We start from the raw sequence: 15513 nt of genomic DNA, 5'->3' as shown, positions 1-15513 counted from the left end.
CTGGTGGTTCGCTGTGGAGGAGCAGGTGAGGAGGACATCGTTGCCATTTTCAAGACGAACCTTTAATGAAAAATTGGAGTTAATCGGAATAGGAAAAGAAAACCAGCCGAAAACCAAAGCTTCTGAGGCATTTTAGCACCACCCTCATCAATAGGTACGTTATTTTAATATTTAACAGGCTGCCGTGCCAAGTGATTTTATTGAGGCCTTCGTTGCCATTGTTTTGTATTTGTTAAAGGTCCACTGAGGTGCTTTGAAACAGCCACAATTTCATCCATATTGCTGTAAAATATAGCATTCTGTGTAGAATTCAAATGGGTCTTATTACTTCTTTCGCGGCAGTGGAAAGCATATTTACACTGTCTGAATTGTGTACGTTGCGGTTTGGTCAGTTAACGTTACCCAGATGCGCGGCCATATTGGCTATATACTCCGTATGTAAACAACAGCATGGATTGCAAGGTTAATGTACTACTGAACACGTTGTTCTGCTAATTTATGTTGTCTTAAACATGGAAAACATGTGTGGAAGCTGCTAAATCATATCAAGGAGGACTTCGTAAGCAGTAAAGGGTGTAATATTTTAACAAACTAAAGTTAATAGGTGGTAAAGATGCGCTCAAGTGGTATTAATTAAGATATTAGTCTAATATTTCACCTACCTAACCAGAAAAGATAAGAACAAACACGAATGTTGTCAAGATTCTTGCCCTGGAAATCCTGGTTCAGTTTGGCCAACCACAAACGCCTTTTGTTCCTCATTTTTTTGCACCCTTCTCCTTGTTTTGTTATAATTATTGGCAGTCTATAGTACTCCAAATGTTTTTTCCGGTCCAACCGATTAGTACACCCCAAAATATGACACAAATGGATCATTTTCAGCAGCCGTCATCAGCAAAATGCAAGTTTCATTCAGTTCACTGGTGCCACCAATATGGCTGATTGACCATGCATTAGGGATGGCTCGATACCACAATTTTGACTTCGGTACGATACTAGGATCTAATACCTTGGTATCGATACCAATTCGATACCATAGGTGAGAAAAAAAAAAAAAGGAAACAGGCAAATATAGGTGAATTGAAAACTCTATGAACAACTGAGCAAAGAAATTGTTACAAAAAAATAATAAAAACTAAAATTTTGATTTTAGAAGAAACAAAACTGAAGAGATCTAATTAAAATAAAGTAATCTCTTAATATATGTGACCCTGGACCACAAAACCTGTCTTAAGTCGCCGGGGTATATTTGTAGCAATAGCCAAAAATACATTGCATGGGTCAAAATTATTTAACTTTTTTTTTATGCCAAAAATCGTTAGGAAATTAAGTAAAGATCATGTTCCATGAAGATTTTTTGTAAAATTCCTACTATAAATATATCAAAATGTATTTTTTTATTAGTAATATGCATTGTTAAGAACTTAATTTGGACAACTTTAAAGGTGATTTTCTCAGTATTTTGAATTTTTTTGCACCCTCAGATTCCAGATTTTCAAATAGTTGTATCTTGGCCAAATATTGTCCTATCATAACAAACCATACATCAATAGAAAGCTTATTTATTCAGCTTTCATGTGATATATACACCTCAGTTTTGTAAAATGTAAGCTTATGACTGGTTTTGTGGTCCAGGGTCACATATTTTCAGTCTTTATCACAAAGAACATGTGAATGCAACCAGAATGCAACAACAACAACAACAACAACAAAAAAACCAACAGAGTAGAGGATACAGGTTGGATTGTGATTTTGGGACTGAATAAAATGGGTTCACATATACATATCTTTTCAGTCTTTATTTTTTTGCTAGCTCCTTTGACCGCTGCAGAGCGCGTTTCATATGTGTGATCCATTGCCGTTTGTCTGTTATAACGCTTGCCGGTTTTACGCCAGTTTGCGGAACACTGCCGCATAGTGGTGAAAATCGGAACAGCGGAAGAAATACCGAACTGAGCAAACTTATGATATTGTACTGTTTAAAAAAAATAAATACCGGTATTTTCACAGTACCGGTATACCGCACATCCCTACCATGCATTGTGAAAACACTATAGTGTAGAGAGAGCAGGACGCTTCAGATTCTAGAGAGCATTTGATTGGACCAAAAATTTGATGAGTAGCTGAAGTACAGAGAGATGTATTCAAAACTGTTAATCCATATTGGCTATATTGTAAGGCTGATGATACATAGGGCAACTTTTTAAGCAATGTTGCTTGGACACTTTCCCATTGAGAATGGGTAACACATTTCTATCTGGATTGGTCGTGGGCCCTGTGTCTCACTTGGTTGTCCGTTGACAGCAACATTGCTCAAAAAGTTTTAAATGCTTACATCTTGTAAATGTGAATTTTGTTATTGTTTTGGAGCACACTAGCTTATAGATAACCCTAAGTCTAACATATTCATACTGATTTCATTAGGACTTTACGTTTTATGTTTCTTTGGGAAAACAGTCATTTTTGCATAGTGATGAATTTACCAACTCAGTGATCATTATGCATATTTGCTGTAATTATGCATAATAATGAGATTATTTTGTCAGTTACATACATTTAATAGGCTGCTGTGCCAATCTAAGATGTAATCCTGGACCACAAAACCAGTCTTCAGTAGCACAGGTATATTTGTAGTATATTTTGTGGCTCTTTTGCAGTACTATAGAAGTGAACACAATACTTTTTCCCAATGAAGGAAGGTTTTAGAATCCTGGTTACAGAATTTAATGCTATAACTAGTAGTAAAGAGATCGAGACGATCGGTTCACATGCTGCTTTAACTCGGGCACTTCAGCGATGTCACGCCACATTAAAGAGCACCAAAATAGTATTTATTGTTAGAATTTCGTGAATACATTGACAACTTGAAAGCTGTGTCTTTTTTTCTTATGAAAAAGTAGGAAAGCACAAAGCTTATGGTGATTTAGGAGTACCACTAGCAAGTTTTGTTCACAAGTCAACTAAAAACAGGCAACTGGTTCATCAAAATAAGCATTGGTTAAAATTGAAGAAAAAAAAAAAAAAATTATATATATTGTCAACCCAGCAAAATTACTTGATATGTACATGTGTATTGTCAGATGTTATGCTTATGGAAATGTAAATGTAAAAATAATTTCTATCTACAGGGGCACACTGTTTTATAGTAACGAATTGGAGCAATATGGAATTCCCTTCATGGATAAAAAAATAAATAAAATTAGTTTAAGAAATAAATTCAAAACTGCTGCATACTATTTCACATTCTCTAAAAATAGGCTGTATACAGCAAGCAAGTTATTAGACACAGAATATGATTTGATACGTTCTTTATTTAGTTAGAAACAAACCAGAACAGCATTCTGCAATCTTTCAAACAACTCACAGATTCATTGGTCTCTAAAACATTTTTTTCCTCTCTCATTTCTTGTATTAGTTTAACAATTCTTCTACAGTTACAGGATTCACAAATATAACAACTCCTGACAATATTACAAAAACTAGTTCTTTCTCTTACTCAAACTATATTTTCTTTTAGCTCTGGGTGTGCTTTAAATATGTTTTTAGAGATGTCTGTCATCTGTGAGAATCAGCATTTCTGTTAGTGATAAAAACAATGCAAAAAATGTCAAACCGAAACGTGTAATCAAATGGACGGATTTCAAGAGTGTTTGCGGTGCACTCGTAGTGCAAATTTCACAGCCATTTGAGCAGAGTACATGCTGACAAACGCATCCCAGAGTGCCGTGCACAAGTGAGGACACTAAACTGGAAAATAGCAACACCGTAAGATAGCCGAGGAAGCCTTAAATAGCAACAAGACTTCTCTATTCTCAAGCAAGCAGATGAATAGGTGCTTCAGTAGACTGATATTAAAGCCAAGCCGGTCGAGCCTCGTTTAATCTCTCACTTAAAGGACGGAGAACTGAATGCCATGTTTGTTGAGGCGGTCGATGAGGGTCGTCTTGGCAAATGTCGCTCCTGGAGTGTAAACACCACCGCTGTGGACAATCACCCATTAATATACATTCAGAATATGCCACTTAAAGGGACAGATCACCAAAACCTAAAATTTTGTCATCACTCAAACTGTTCCAAACCTCCAAAAGCAGTTTGTTTACCAACATTTTTCTAAATATCTATATTTGTGTTCAACAGAATACAGAAATTCATACAGGTTTGGAACAACTGGAAGGTGTGAATTTCATTTTTGGGGGAACTATCCCATTAATAATAATAATACAAACTGCTTATTTAGGTTTAGTTTTGACCTCATAAATAGCAGAACTCACGTTTTTGGAAGAGAATCTGATTCGTTCAGCATGGTAAGGGCTGCCTGAACCATAGCGATTGGTGTGGCGACATATCCTGCCTCTGGAAAACACCACACACAAAAAACAGATATGAGAAATATGCATTGATGGAGTTACATTTATACGAGGCAGGTTTGAATACAGTACCTGGTCCTTTGACCACAGTGCGGATTTTTCCATTGGGTTTGCCCTCACTGGGGTCTGAGCCTTCAGTGTAACCCTCTCCAAGAAAGAGAAAACGGAAAGAGGAGCCCTCCATCTGCAGATATAACATTTAATTAATGCAGATGCTAAAAAATAGAGCTGACAGCCTAGATGATGATAGTAGTGTGGGTACAATACCTGTTTTCTAGTTGGACCTGCTTTGGAGAAGAAGCCGAATGAGAAAAACTCTGGAAACTGCAGACAAAGTAAATATTTTATGTAGGGATTATCAAATTAAATGCAATATATTTTTGCAATTTATCCACCTTTTTCTTTCTCTAACAGTGGGCAGAATTTCCATTTGTAAATTTTGTTTGTTCCGGTCTTATCCGTGTCCAGCTATTTTTAGCTGTACAAAACAGCTCGTTTTGCTGCTTGACATTACAAATTGGTGTCTTACCATATTATTTTAATGTATTGTTTTAATTATAAGCACACTGGTTCGTAGTGCAAACAGTTTTACTGTTTACTGCACGTTGTTATTCTTCTGGTTATTTCCCTATAGCGGATAATGAACCGGAGGTCTCACACACAGGCTTACTTCAGTGTTGAAGAAAAAGGTGGATACTGTACATTTGTTTTACCTTCATGAGAAGATTTTTGCCAAAGCTGAACTTCACAAGGAAATAGAACATCAATCCAGCGAAGAGGAGTTTAAAAACATTGGAAATGCCACCGACACCAGCATACGCCCCATACTGAACCTGTATAAAAAGACACAGTTTCAGTGCATGTAAAACTTATGAAAATATTTATGGCTGTGCAGTTCATTTTACAGTAATGCAGTAATTTTGTTCATAGTCTTTAGTCAAGGTAGTTGCCAAATTTATTTTTTGAAGTCTTTCGCCAAATTTCTAGTACAGGGAAAAACCCTCATGTTATGTTTTTTCTTTCTTTTTTTTTTTTTTAAAGGACCCTTTTTTTTTCAGGTGCACAACTGTACTTGAATCCTTTAAAGTTGAATTACACTGACTTGTGAGAAGAGGGTATTGAAAACATCTATGGTTCAGATTTACTAACAGATTGCGCCAATGCAAACCATCTTTTGGCATTTAATTAGTAGTTAGGATTTACTAAAGATGCCCGGGAAAGAATTAAAAGAAAAGACATGGACAGTTATTTTTGCACCGGTATTGAATATGCATTTGTAGGCGTTTCCTTTTCAGAATCAAAATTTATGGGAGGAGAGTATTAAAATGAATGACGCAATGTGATTTACGAACATTTGCACTTAACAAATTACTGGTATTTGCACCAATAATTAATGTCCAAAAAAAGCATGTCTTAAAGCAGGCGGTAATTTAAGATGCTCTCTTTAGATTGAAATTATATGCCTGTGTGTGTTCATTAATGTTCACATTCTCAGTAGATCACGTGCAGAATTTTTTCCCTCCCATCGGCACTTTTAAGGAATTGCACTCTAATGCTTATTTGCCCTATGCATTTATGAATTACTGCTTTTATATTGTTGCAATCATTGTTCTCATTTGTCTAAAACCTCATGCATTTACTGGTTCAACTAGTTCAGTTTCAGTCCAGTTTAACTGGTTCAGTGTTGAGTTAAACTTTTGACTGGTAGTGTATACGCACACACAGCTTTATTTCATTTAAATGACTGAATGACTTACTGGAGTTTCATTGAGTTCTTCAGTTAAGTAGCGCTGGCTCCTTTTCACCACTGATGGGTCAGAACCCATGAAGGGAATTGCATATTGCTCCAATTCGTTACTATAAAACAGTGTGCCCCTGTAGATAGAAATTCATTTTTTGTTGTTAACAGACCTATTTCCATAAGCATATTAACATCTTACTATACACATGTACATGTCATTGCCTAAGTAATTTTATTGTCTGATGAACGACATCATGCTAGTACTCCGTCATAACAGGCCAATTACAGCAGGTCGTTTAAATGACCTTTTAAAGATTTGGGGTCAGTAAGAAATTTCTTTCAAAGAAATTAATACTTTTATTCAGCAAGGAAGCATTAAACTGATCAAAGCCGACAGTAAAGACATTTATAATGTTACAAAAACTTCTATTTCAAATAAATGCTGTTCTTTGAACATTCTATTCATCAAAGATACTTCAAATGCATCACAATTTCATAACTGCTCAACTGTAATTGATAATGTAAGAAATTATTCTTGAGCAGCAAATCAGCATATTAGAATGATTTTGTGAAGAATCATGTGACACTGAAGACTGGAGTAATGATGCTAAAATTCAGCTTCGCATCACAGGAATAAACTACGTTTTAAAATAGATTAAAATGGAATATATTGTAAAATATATTAAAGTAAAAAGTCACTTCTTTTTAAAGATAGTAATGAAAACCCTAGAAATGTACTTCTTGAAAATAGAAGATAAAATACGAATTCTTATAGTTGTCATACACACCTCCTTTTAATTTTAGCCCCCACCACGGGAAGAGGCTTGTGACCGAGCTTCTTCCTGAGGCTCCGCAACTTGTCGCTGTCTGCTAAGCCATAGATGGCCGACTGCCAGGTGCCATCATGGATGCAGCCTCCCTGCGAGCACACACCAGAATGTGGGTCAGCTGACACTTAAACACAAAGGCTTTTTAAAAACAGAGACAATTTCAGTTTAAATTTAAGTTTAAAACTTAAAGGGATAGTTCACCCAAAAATGAAAATGTGATGTTTATCTGCTTACCCCCAGGATATCCAAGATGTAAGTGAGTTTATTTTTTCAGTAGAACACAAAGATTTTTAACTCAAACCGTTGCAGTCTGTCAGTCATATAATGGCAGTCAATGGGACCCACGGCTTCGAGAGTCAAAAAAATTCCAGAGACTTGTGACGATACATTGAACATCTTCATTTGTTTTCTACTGAAGAAACAAACTCGCATACATCTTGGCTGCCCTTGGGGTAAGCAGATAAACATAAACATTTTCATTCCTGGGTGTACTATCCCTTTAAGAGCACCAACCTCTGGTCCTGAACTCGCAGTCAAAAAGCTCTCAACGGCTGTTAGTGTCCCTGGTAATGAAAAAAAATGACATTAATATTATTTAATATATAACAATATAATATGTGACCCTGGACCACAAAACCAGTCATAAGGTTAAATTTGACAAAACTGAGATTTATACATCATATGAAAGCTCAATAAATAAGCTTTCTATTGATGTATGGTTTATTAGGATATGACAATATTTGACTGAGATACATCTATTTGAAATCAGAAATCTGAGGATGCAAAAAAATAAAAAAGACTGAGAAAATCGCCTTTAAAGTTGTCCAAATTAGGTTCTTAATGCATATTACAAATCAAAAATTACATTTTGATATGTTTACAGTAGGAATTTTACAAAAAATCTTCATGGAACATGAACTTTACTTAATTTCTTAATGATTTTTGGCATAAAAGAAAAATCAAAAATTTTGACCCATGCAATGTATTTTTGGCTATTGCTACAAATATACCCCAGCGACTTAAGACTGGTTTTGTGGTCTAGGGTCACATATAATACAATACAATACATGACAAACATACCTTTAAACTGGTCCCTGGTATAAATGACGCCCATGTCTGAAGGAATGGAGTCAAAACCACAGGCTCCCACAATGTAGACGCCCTTTTCAGCAGCCTGGCTATGGTAGTGCAGCTGCATACCCTCCAGGAACTACAGCAAATAGAACATAAACAACATTCATTTCTATATTTTGGATATGCTCTCAAACCAAAAATGTTGCTCAAGCCAGCATTAAATCAAAATAGACCATATAATAAGAACAAAGTGTCAGGGAAAAGTACCTGTGGTTCTCCAGAGATATCAATGTAGTGTGCTCCGCTTTCCACACAAGACTTGACAACAGGTTCACCAAAAAATCTATACTGTAGAAAAATATCAAAGTTTTGAATCGGCATTATATAGACACTATTTCTTCAGCAGCAAATCAGAATATTAGAACGATTTCTATAGAATCATGTGACACTGAAAACTGGAGTAATGATGCCAAAAATTCAAAATTCAGAATTACATCTTGAAATGTATTCAAACAGAAAACAGCTATTTTAAATTGCAATAATATTTCACAATACTGTATTTTTGATCAAATAAATGCAGCCTTGCTGAGTATAAGAACCTTACTGAACTCAAACGAAAATCTAAATGGTAACGTAAATTAATATTTTTGTACTATATTCTATAACATATACACTACCAGTCAAAAGTTTCTGAACATTAACTTTTTTTTTTTTTTAAAGAAGTCTCTTCTGCTCACCAAGCCCAGAGGTGTAAAAAGTACTCAAATTTTACTCAAGGTGAAAGTACAGATACTCAGTGAAAATTTTACTCAATTAAAAGTACAAGTATCTGGCCAAAAACATACTTGAGTAAAAGTAAAAAAGTACAACTTAAAATTGTACTCAAGTATTAAAAAAGTAAAAGTACTGACAGACATACATACAGAAGTATATTTAAAGGGAAAGAAAGATGCAAAATGCAATGGCAGAGGTCAAACGCGTATATATAGTGCCACAACAACAATTAAAATGAAGCACAGCGGAACACCGAAAAAAAAAAAACAGGGAAAGGTATTAAAAGGAAACTCCATCCTTTCCACTCTCATGCCTTTCCATATGACTTTTATTTATTAGATGAACACAAACTAAGAGTTTTTTTTTTTTTTTTTTTTTAAACAAACAAAAAAAAAAAAAAAAAAAAAAAACATTTCCATATAATGCAAGTGTATGGGACATCTAAAAATGACACTTCAAAAACGAATCACAAGTGAATATGAGTCGTAACTCATGCAACCCCTGGTAATGAATCAGGGTCTCCTTAAGTGAAATTATGTAAGCTATGTAAGAAAAATACAAAGACTAATATTTTAAACTTGACCATCATGTTCACTTTTTGTGATTTCTAAAGTGGTCCTGTCCCCTTGCATTATATTCACTAAAAATCTTTGCTTGTGTTCATCTGAAGAAAGAAAGTCATGAACATCTGGCATGACAGAGGTTCAGTAAATGATGAGAGAATTTTTTTTATTTTTGGGTGAACTATCCCTTTGAAGAGTAAAAATTGATGCAGAGACATAAAACATATGTGCATAAGATAAAATAAAAATGTAATGTACTTTTTAAGATAAAATAAAATTTTAAGGAGTAAAAAGTTTTTTCTTCAAAAATGTAATCAAGTAAAAGTACAAGTAGTCAGTTTAAATTGTACTTGATTAAAGTACAAATCCCCAAAAATAATACTTAAGTACAGTAATCAAGTAAAATTACTTAAGTATTTTACACCTCTGACCAAGCCTGCATTTATCTGATTGAAAGTACAGCAAAAACAGATTTAAAAATATATATATTTTTACTTGTATTAATATAAGTTATACTTATATCATTATATACATTTTACTTATAATACATATTTAAAATAACAGTGTTCTATTTGAATGTTTTAAAAAGTAATTTATTCCTGAATTTTTAGCATTTTTACTCCAGTCACATGATCCTTCAGAAATCATTCTAATATTCTGATTTGCTGCTCAAAAAACATAATCTTCTTCTTATTATTATGTTAAAAACAGCTAAGTAGATTTTTTTTCAGGTTTCTCTGATGAATAGAACGTTTAGAAGAACAGCAATAGAAATAACATTTTTAAATCTTTTGTAACATAAGTCTTTATCATCACTTTTGATCAATTCAAAGCATCCTTGCTAAATATAAGTATTAATTTATATTTTTGCTTTGATCACAGAAATTTAAATTACTTTTTAAAATATATTCAAATAGAATGCAGTTATTTTAAATTAAAAATATTTCACAATATTACTGCTTTTGCTATATTTTGGATCAAATAAATACAGTCTTGGTGAGCAGAAGAGACTTCTTTAATAAACATTTAAAAACTTTTGACTGGTAGTGCACATACTATTAACAAATAATATCTAGGGGGGAAAAAAACAACCTTTACTCCTTTAAATATGACATGACAATGCTCTCCCACGTTTTCTCCCCCATATGAATGTAAGTCAATGGAATAAAAAGTGCAGCATAACCGACCCTTAAAACAAGATCATCTGATGTTCAATGTGCAAACTTGATTATCTTTTTTAAAGGGGAGTATTGCAAAACCACATATAGTCACATCAGTTATCAGCCTGATGTAGCAAGCTGGGTAAACATTAGGGTGTTACATTGCAAAATGTCATTTATCAATAGCCTGATGTTTTATGATGAATCATATATAATGCAGCCCATACACAAGCAGTTCTGTGTCCTACAGTCTAGTGTACTTACAGGCCCCACACAGCTGAGTACAATAACAGCCTGTTTGCACATGGCAGCCAATGAGTCCGGATCGCCGACATCTGCAATGATAATATCCACCTCTGACTTCAGCTCCGGCTTACCTGAGAACAAACACACAGCTTTTACAATATTACTTATACACTGGATTATGTGTCATATTTAATGCAAACTGGTGAGACTGTAAATTATTCAAGATTATGCTTTACTGCGTAGATGCAAAACGGTCTAGGCCAAACTCCAGGTCGTAAATAATTTAGTTCATCTACGAAGATCAGATAACTTTCACTAAAAGGAATCCTAAACAGTCCTATCTTTATTCAGTGACCCGTCTGGCTAAATTAATTTTTATTGAAATCTAAATATAACTCGGAGCAAATGTTCGATCCATTCAAAGCTACACGATTAAATATGTCACTGGAATATAATTTTCCATCAGCTGTTGAGGATTTATTAAACCGTTCCCTGAAGACCACCATGACCAAAGAGCCTATTGTTTGGAAAAATGCATGAAGATTATCCAAGCTAAACAATGCAACGTCCCACAAGGAGACATTTATTTGTCAAAGCACAAAAGTATGAAGCATTCAAGAAAATCAGTTCATTGCCAATTGCCACGATGTGGGTCAAAGTCAAGTCCAATCCAATATCCATGCAACCCTCCTAACACTTTTAACTCATTGCCAAGTTTGCTGCTCTTACAGTCTTACAACAAAACCCCCTTAAATTTGCTAATAATAAATATTTGACATCTGCTGAGCATTTAGAGGTCAAACGAAAACTTTCTAAACTTTTTTGCTACGGTTGTACAATGCACTTATTTTTATTAGAAGACTTGAATTGTGTTTTTGTCATTTTAATATTTTTTAAAATATTATTTATTTCTTAATTTCAGTTTTAATTGCAGTTAGTAATTAATTACAGCTAAGTTATTTGTGTTGAAATGTATTTAGTTATTCAGTCAAGGAAACATTTCTAATTTTCATTTTTTTGTTTAATTCTAATAAATTTACACAATAATAACACTTTTTTTTTTGCTATGGTTGTACAATGCACTTTTAAATATTTTTTTAAATAATCTTATTTGTTTAATTTTTATTTCAGTTTTAATTCCAGTTAGTAATTCATTTTAAGTTATTTGTCTGAAATAAATTTCAGTTATTCAAGGCACCATTTCTAATTTTTTTTTTTTTTTGGTTAAATGTAATATTTACACTTTATTTTGTTCAGCTGTTTATTTTTTACATTTTTTTTTTTTTTTTTTACATTTCACATTTTTGCTAAGGTTGTACAAGGCACTTATTTTTATTAGAATTTGTTTTTGTCATTTTAATATTTTTTTTAATATAATTTATTTTTTGTTTAAATCTAATATGTACACTTTATTTTGTTTCAGCTTTATTTTATTTTATTTATTTTAATTTAACAATAATAACCCTGTCATAGAGTGATACTGCACATCAAAGAAACATTTCAAAACTTTTTTGCTAAGTTACAATGCACTCATTTTTATTAGAAGACTAGAATTTTATGTGCTTTTGGCAATTTAAATATTTCATTATTGTATTATGTTTCATTATATAAGATTTGTTTAATTTTTAATTCTGTTTTAATTACAGTTAGTAAATTATTTGCGTCTGAAATTAATTCAGTTATTCAGTCGACAACATTTGTTATTATTATTATTATTATTATTATTAAACAAGAGTCATATTAGAGGTCAAACATTTTTTAAAACTTTTTTGCTAAGTTTGTACACTGCATTTATCAGAAGACTAGTTTAACATTTTCTAATTTTTGTTGTATTAACTTATTTTAAATCTAATATTGATACTTTATTTTTTAGCTTTAATTAATTATTTTTTTATTTAGTTTTATTTAACAAAAATAACCCTGTCTAGTCCTACTAGTTTTAGGTGCAAATGCAAAATAGATATCATTCATAGACATCAATGCATGCACTCATATAAACTCTAAAAACATCTTTTGCATTACAAAAAGTACCACTGCAACCAAAGTTTTGTCTAAAATACCATAGATCCTAGTTCAAACAAAGAATGAACTAAGACAAGAACGTTTCTGACATATGATCTTACAGAGCTAAAACACATGGTGTTTTTGCAGAAACTATGGTATTTGAGGTCGCAAGCGTGTTGAACAGTTATATCAGTTCACTAAATCCATATATAGACATTTAAAGCAATTCTAGCATAATTCAAGCAGGCATCACGCACTTAGAGCTCCGGCGGCCTGCTCCACAACTTTCTCCAGCTTGGTTCTGTTTCTCCCGGCCACGGCCCATTTCAGACTCCCCTTGGGACCCTCGGATGCGGTGCGGGCCACCTCCTCCACCACAAACTGTCCTGTGAAACCAGAAGCGCCGAAAATAATGATGTGGTAGGGTCTGCTGGATGAGGTGCTGAACGCCGCCATACTGTACCGCTGCTGACCGTCCGGACTGATACTGGAAGAGACAGACTGCGATCAACGCAACGAACACCTGACAGTTGAACGCCTGACACAAACTGACTGACTGGCGCTACTTCCGTAACGCCTACAACTCCAAGTTCATTCAAGAGCGTCAGCGATGCGCAGCTTTGTATGCGCACCTTATGAAATCATCAGTAAAATGAGAGGGGAAGATGGATGCCCAGTCACGGATTTGTTTGAAGATAATACGCAGATTAGAAGTTGTTGTAAGCACAAAAAATACGCAGAATCAAGCAAATATATTTTGCGTTGAGCAAATAAGAATTGCGTCGATCATACGCATACAGTACAGCTAGAACACGAAGCGTGAAATGCGTCACCTCAGCTCGTTTTTGGTCTACACGGTTTGTAGGCAGAACGCGAAGATTACAGTATTATAGATATGACTTATGTTGACATGAGGTAGTGCATTTTTAAATACACTGCCGAAGTTTGGGATCAGTAAGATTTTTAATGTTTATTTTTTATTTGTGTTTTTTTAGGAGTTTTTTTTTATGCTCATCAAGGCTGCTTTCATTTGATAAAAAAAATCCAGAAATAAACAGTAATATAATTTCAATGTAACATAACTGTTTTCTATGTAAATATATTTTACAATGTAATTTATTTCTGTGATGCAAAGCTGAATTTTTAACACCATTACTTCAGTATCACATGCTCTTTCTGAAGTCATTCTAATATACCTATTTATTATCAGTGTTGAAAACAGTGCTGCCTATTTTTTTTTTTCAGAATTCTCAGAATTACTTAATAAATAAAAAGTTAAAAAGAACAGAATTTATTTAATACAAATTTTTTTTTGTAACAAACTACCATTTAAAATTTTTGTGGTCAGTAGGCCTAATCTGTTGTTCTTTCTTTTGAACTAATCTTTCTAATTCATTTCTGAAAAAATAAGAATACTTTTATTCACCAAGGATGTGTTAAATTGATAAAAAAGAGATAGCAAAAACTTTTATTGTTAGAAAAGATTTCTGTTTTAAATAAATGCTGTTCTTTTGAAATTTTATTCATCAAATAATCCTGAAAAAAGTAATAAATAATAATAATAAAATAATAAAAGACAATATGCTGAAATGATAAATCAGCATATTAGAATGATTTCTGAAGGATCATGTGACACTGAAGACTGGAGTAATTGCTGATGAAAATTCAGCTTTTCGTCACAGGAATAAATTATATTTTTATATATATTAAATTAAAAACCCAATATTTAAACTGTAATAATATTCTGCAATATTACTGTTTTTTTTCTGTATTTTTGATCAAGTAAAAGCAGCCTTGGTAAGCAAAAAAGACTTAAAAAAATTACTGAGCCCAAACATTTGAATAGCAGTGTATTTTGTGTTTTTGTATTTGTTGTACCTGAAATGTAAAATTAATGTAATACTAAAGTTAATATAATACAAAAAATACACACAAATATAATATACACATTATTTGTATGGTTAATTATTATACATTTATTATTATAAAATTCAGAATCATAGTAAAATGTTTTAACAATTTACTTTTTATTTGAATTATGAGTGTATTTTAAACATTTAGTTGTTTACACTGTTTTATGAACAGAATATTAATATAATTAATACTTAGGTAATAAGTAAATAAATACATCCACTATTTCTGTTTTTAATATTATCTATCATAAATAACATAATTGTTATATTTATTGTTATATTTTGATTATTCATGTGTTGTGCTAGTACAGACTTTGGTATGCAGATAAAGCAGAAAACTTTTTTAATTTTAAGATCAGGGTAAATTATAATTATTTTGTCTTCTGGGAACAATGCAAGTAGCTTCTGAAGGGCAGTACTAAATGGAAAAAAAATATAATATTTAGGCAAAATAAGAAAAATGTACACGCCTTCATTCTGTTCAAAAGTTTTCACCCCTGACTTTTAATGCATGTTGTTTTTTTTTTTCTGGAGCATTAGTGAGAGTTTGAACCTTCTGTAATAGTTGCATATGAGTCCCTCAATTGTCCTCAGTGTGAAAAGATGGATCTCAAAATCATAGTTATTGTTGGAAAGGGTTCAAATGCAAAAAAAAAAAAAAGATTTTGTGGGACCTGAAGGATTTTTCTGAACAACAGCAGGCAGTTTTATGTAAACTTTTGACTTTTTTGAACTTCATTCAAATAATACAGAGACTCCTCAATCCCAACAATAAGATTTATTCACCAGCTGTTTTTGGTCAAGGACATCTCATTGCATTTTCCTTTGAAATTTCCCCCGA

General features: G+C 32.9%; 1 protein-coding gene across 1 annotated transcript; it reads right to left on the bottom strand.

Annotated features, from left to right (window-relative positions):
• Window positions 1-3291: 3291 nt before the first annotated feature.
• Window positions 3292-13305, bottom strand: sccpdha.1 (saccharopine dehydrogenase a, tandem duplicate 1). Its single transcript, XM_073826824.1, has 12 exons — window positions 13017-13305; window positions 10774-10886; window positions 8280-8360; window positions 8019-8148; window positions 7452-7501; window positions 6897-7027; window positions 6125-6242; window positions 5081-5200; window positions 4635-4691; window positions 4440-4551; window positions 4272-4353; window positions 3292-3980 (listed from the first exon to the last, which is right to left on the bottom strand). Exons 1-12 carry the CDS (start codon window positions 13213-13215, stop codon window positions 3890-3892), a joined length of 1284 nt encoding a protein of 427 aa, XP_073682925.1. The 5' UTR covers window positions 13216-13305; the 3' UTR covers window positions 3292-3889.
• Between the last annotated feature and the right edge of the window lie 2208 nt (window positions 13306-15513).

The sequence above is a fragment of the Garra rufa genome, chromosome 21 (assembly GCF_049309525.1).
Source record: "Garra rufa chromosome 21, GarRuf1.0, whole genome shotgun sequence".
Classification (NCBI taxonomy): Eukaryota; Metazoa; Chordata; class Actinopteri; order Cypriniformes; family Cyprinidae; genus Garra; species Garra rufa.
The sequence above is the reverse complement of the archived record's forward strand: the minus strand, read 5'-3'. Positions and strand labels throughout refer to the sequence as shown.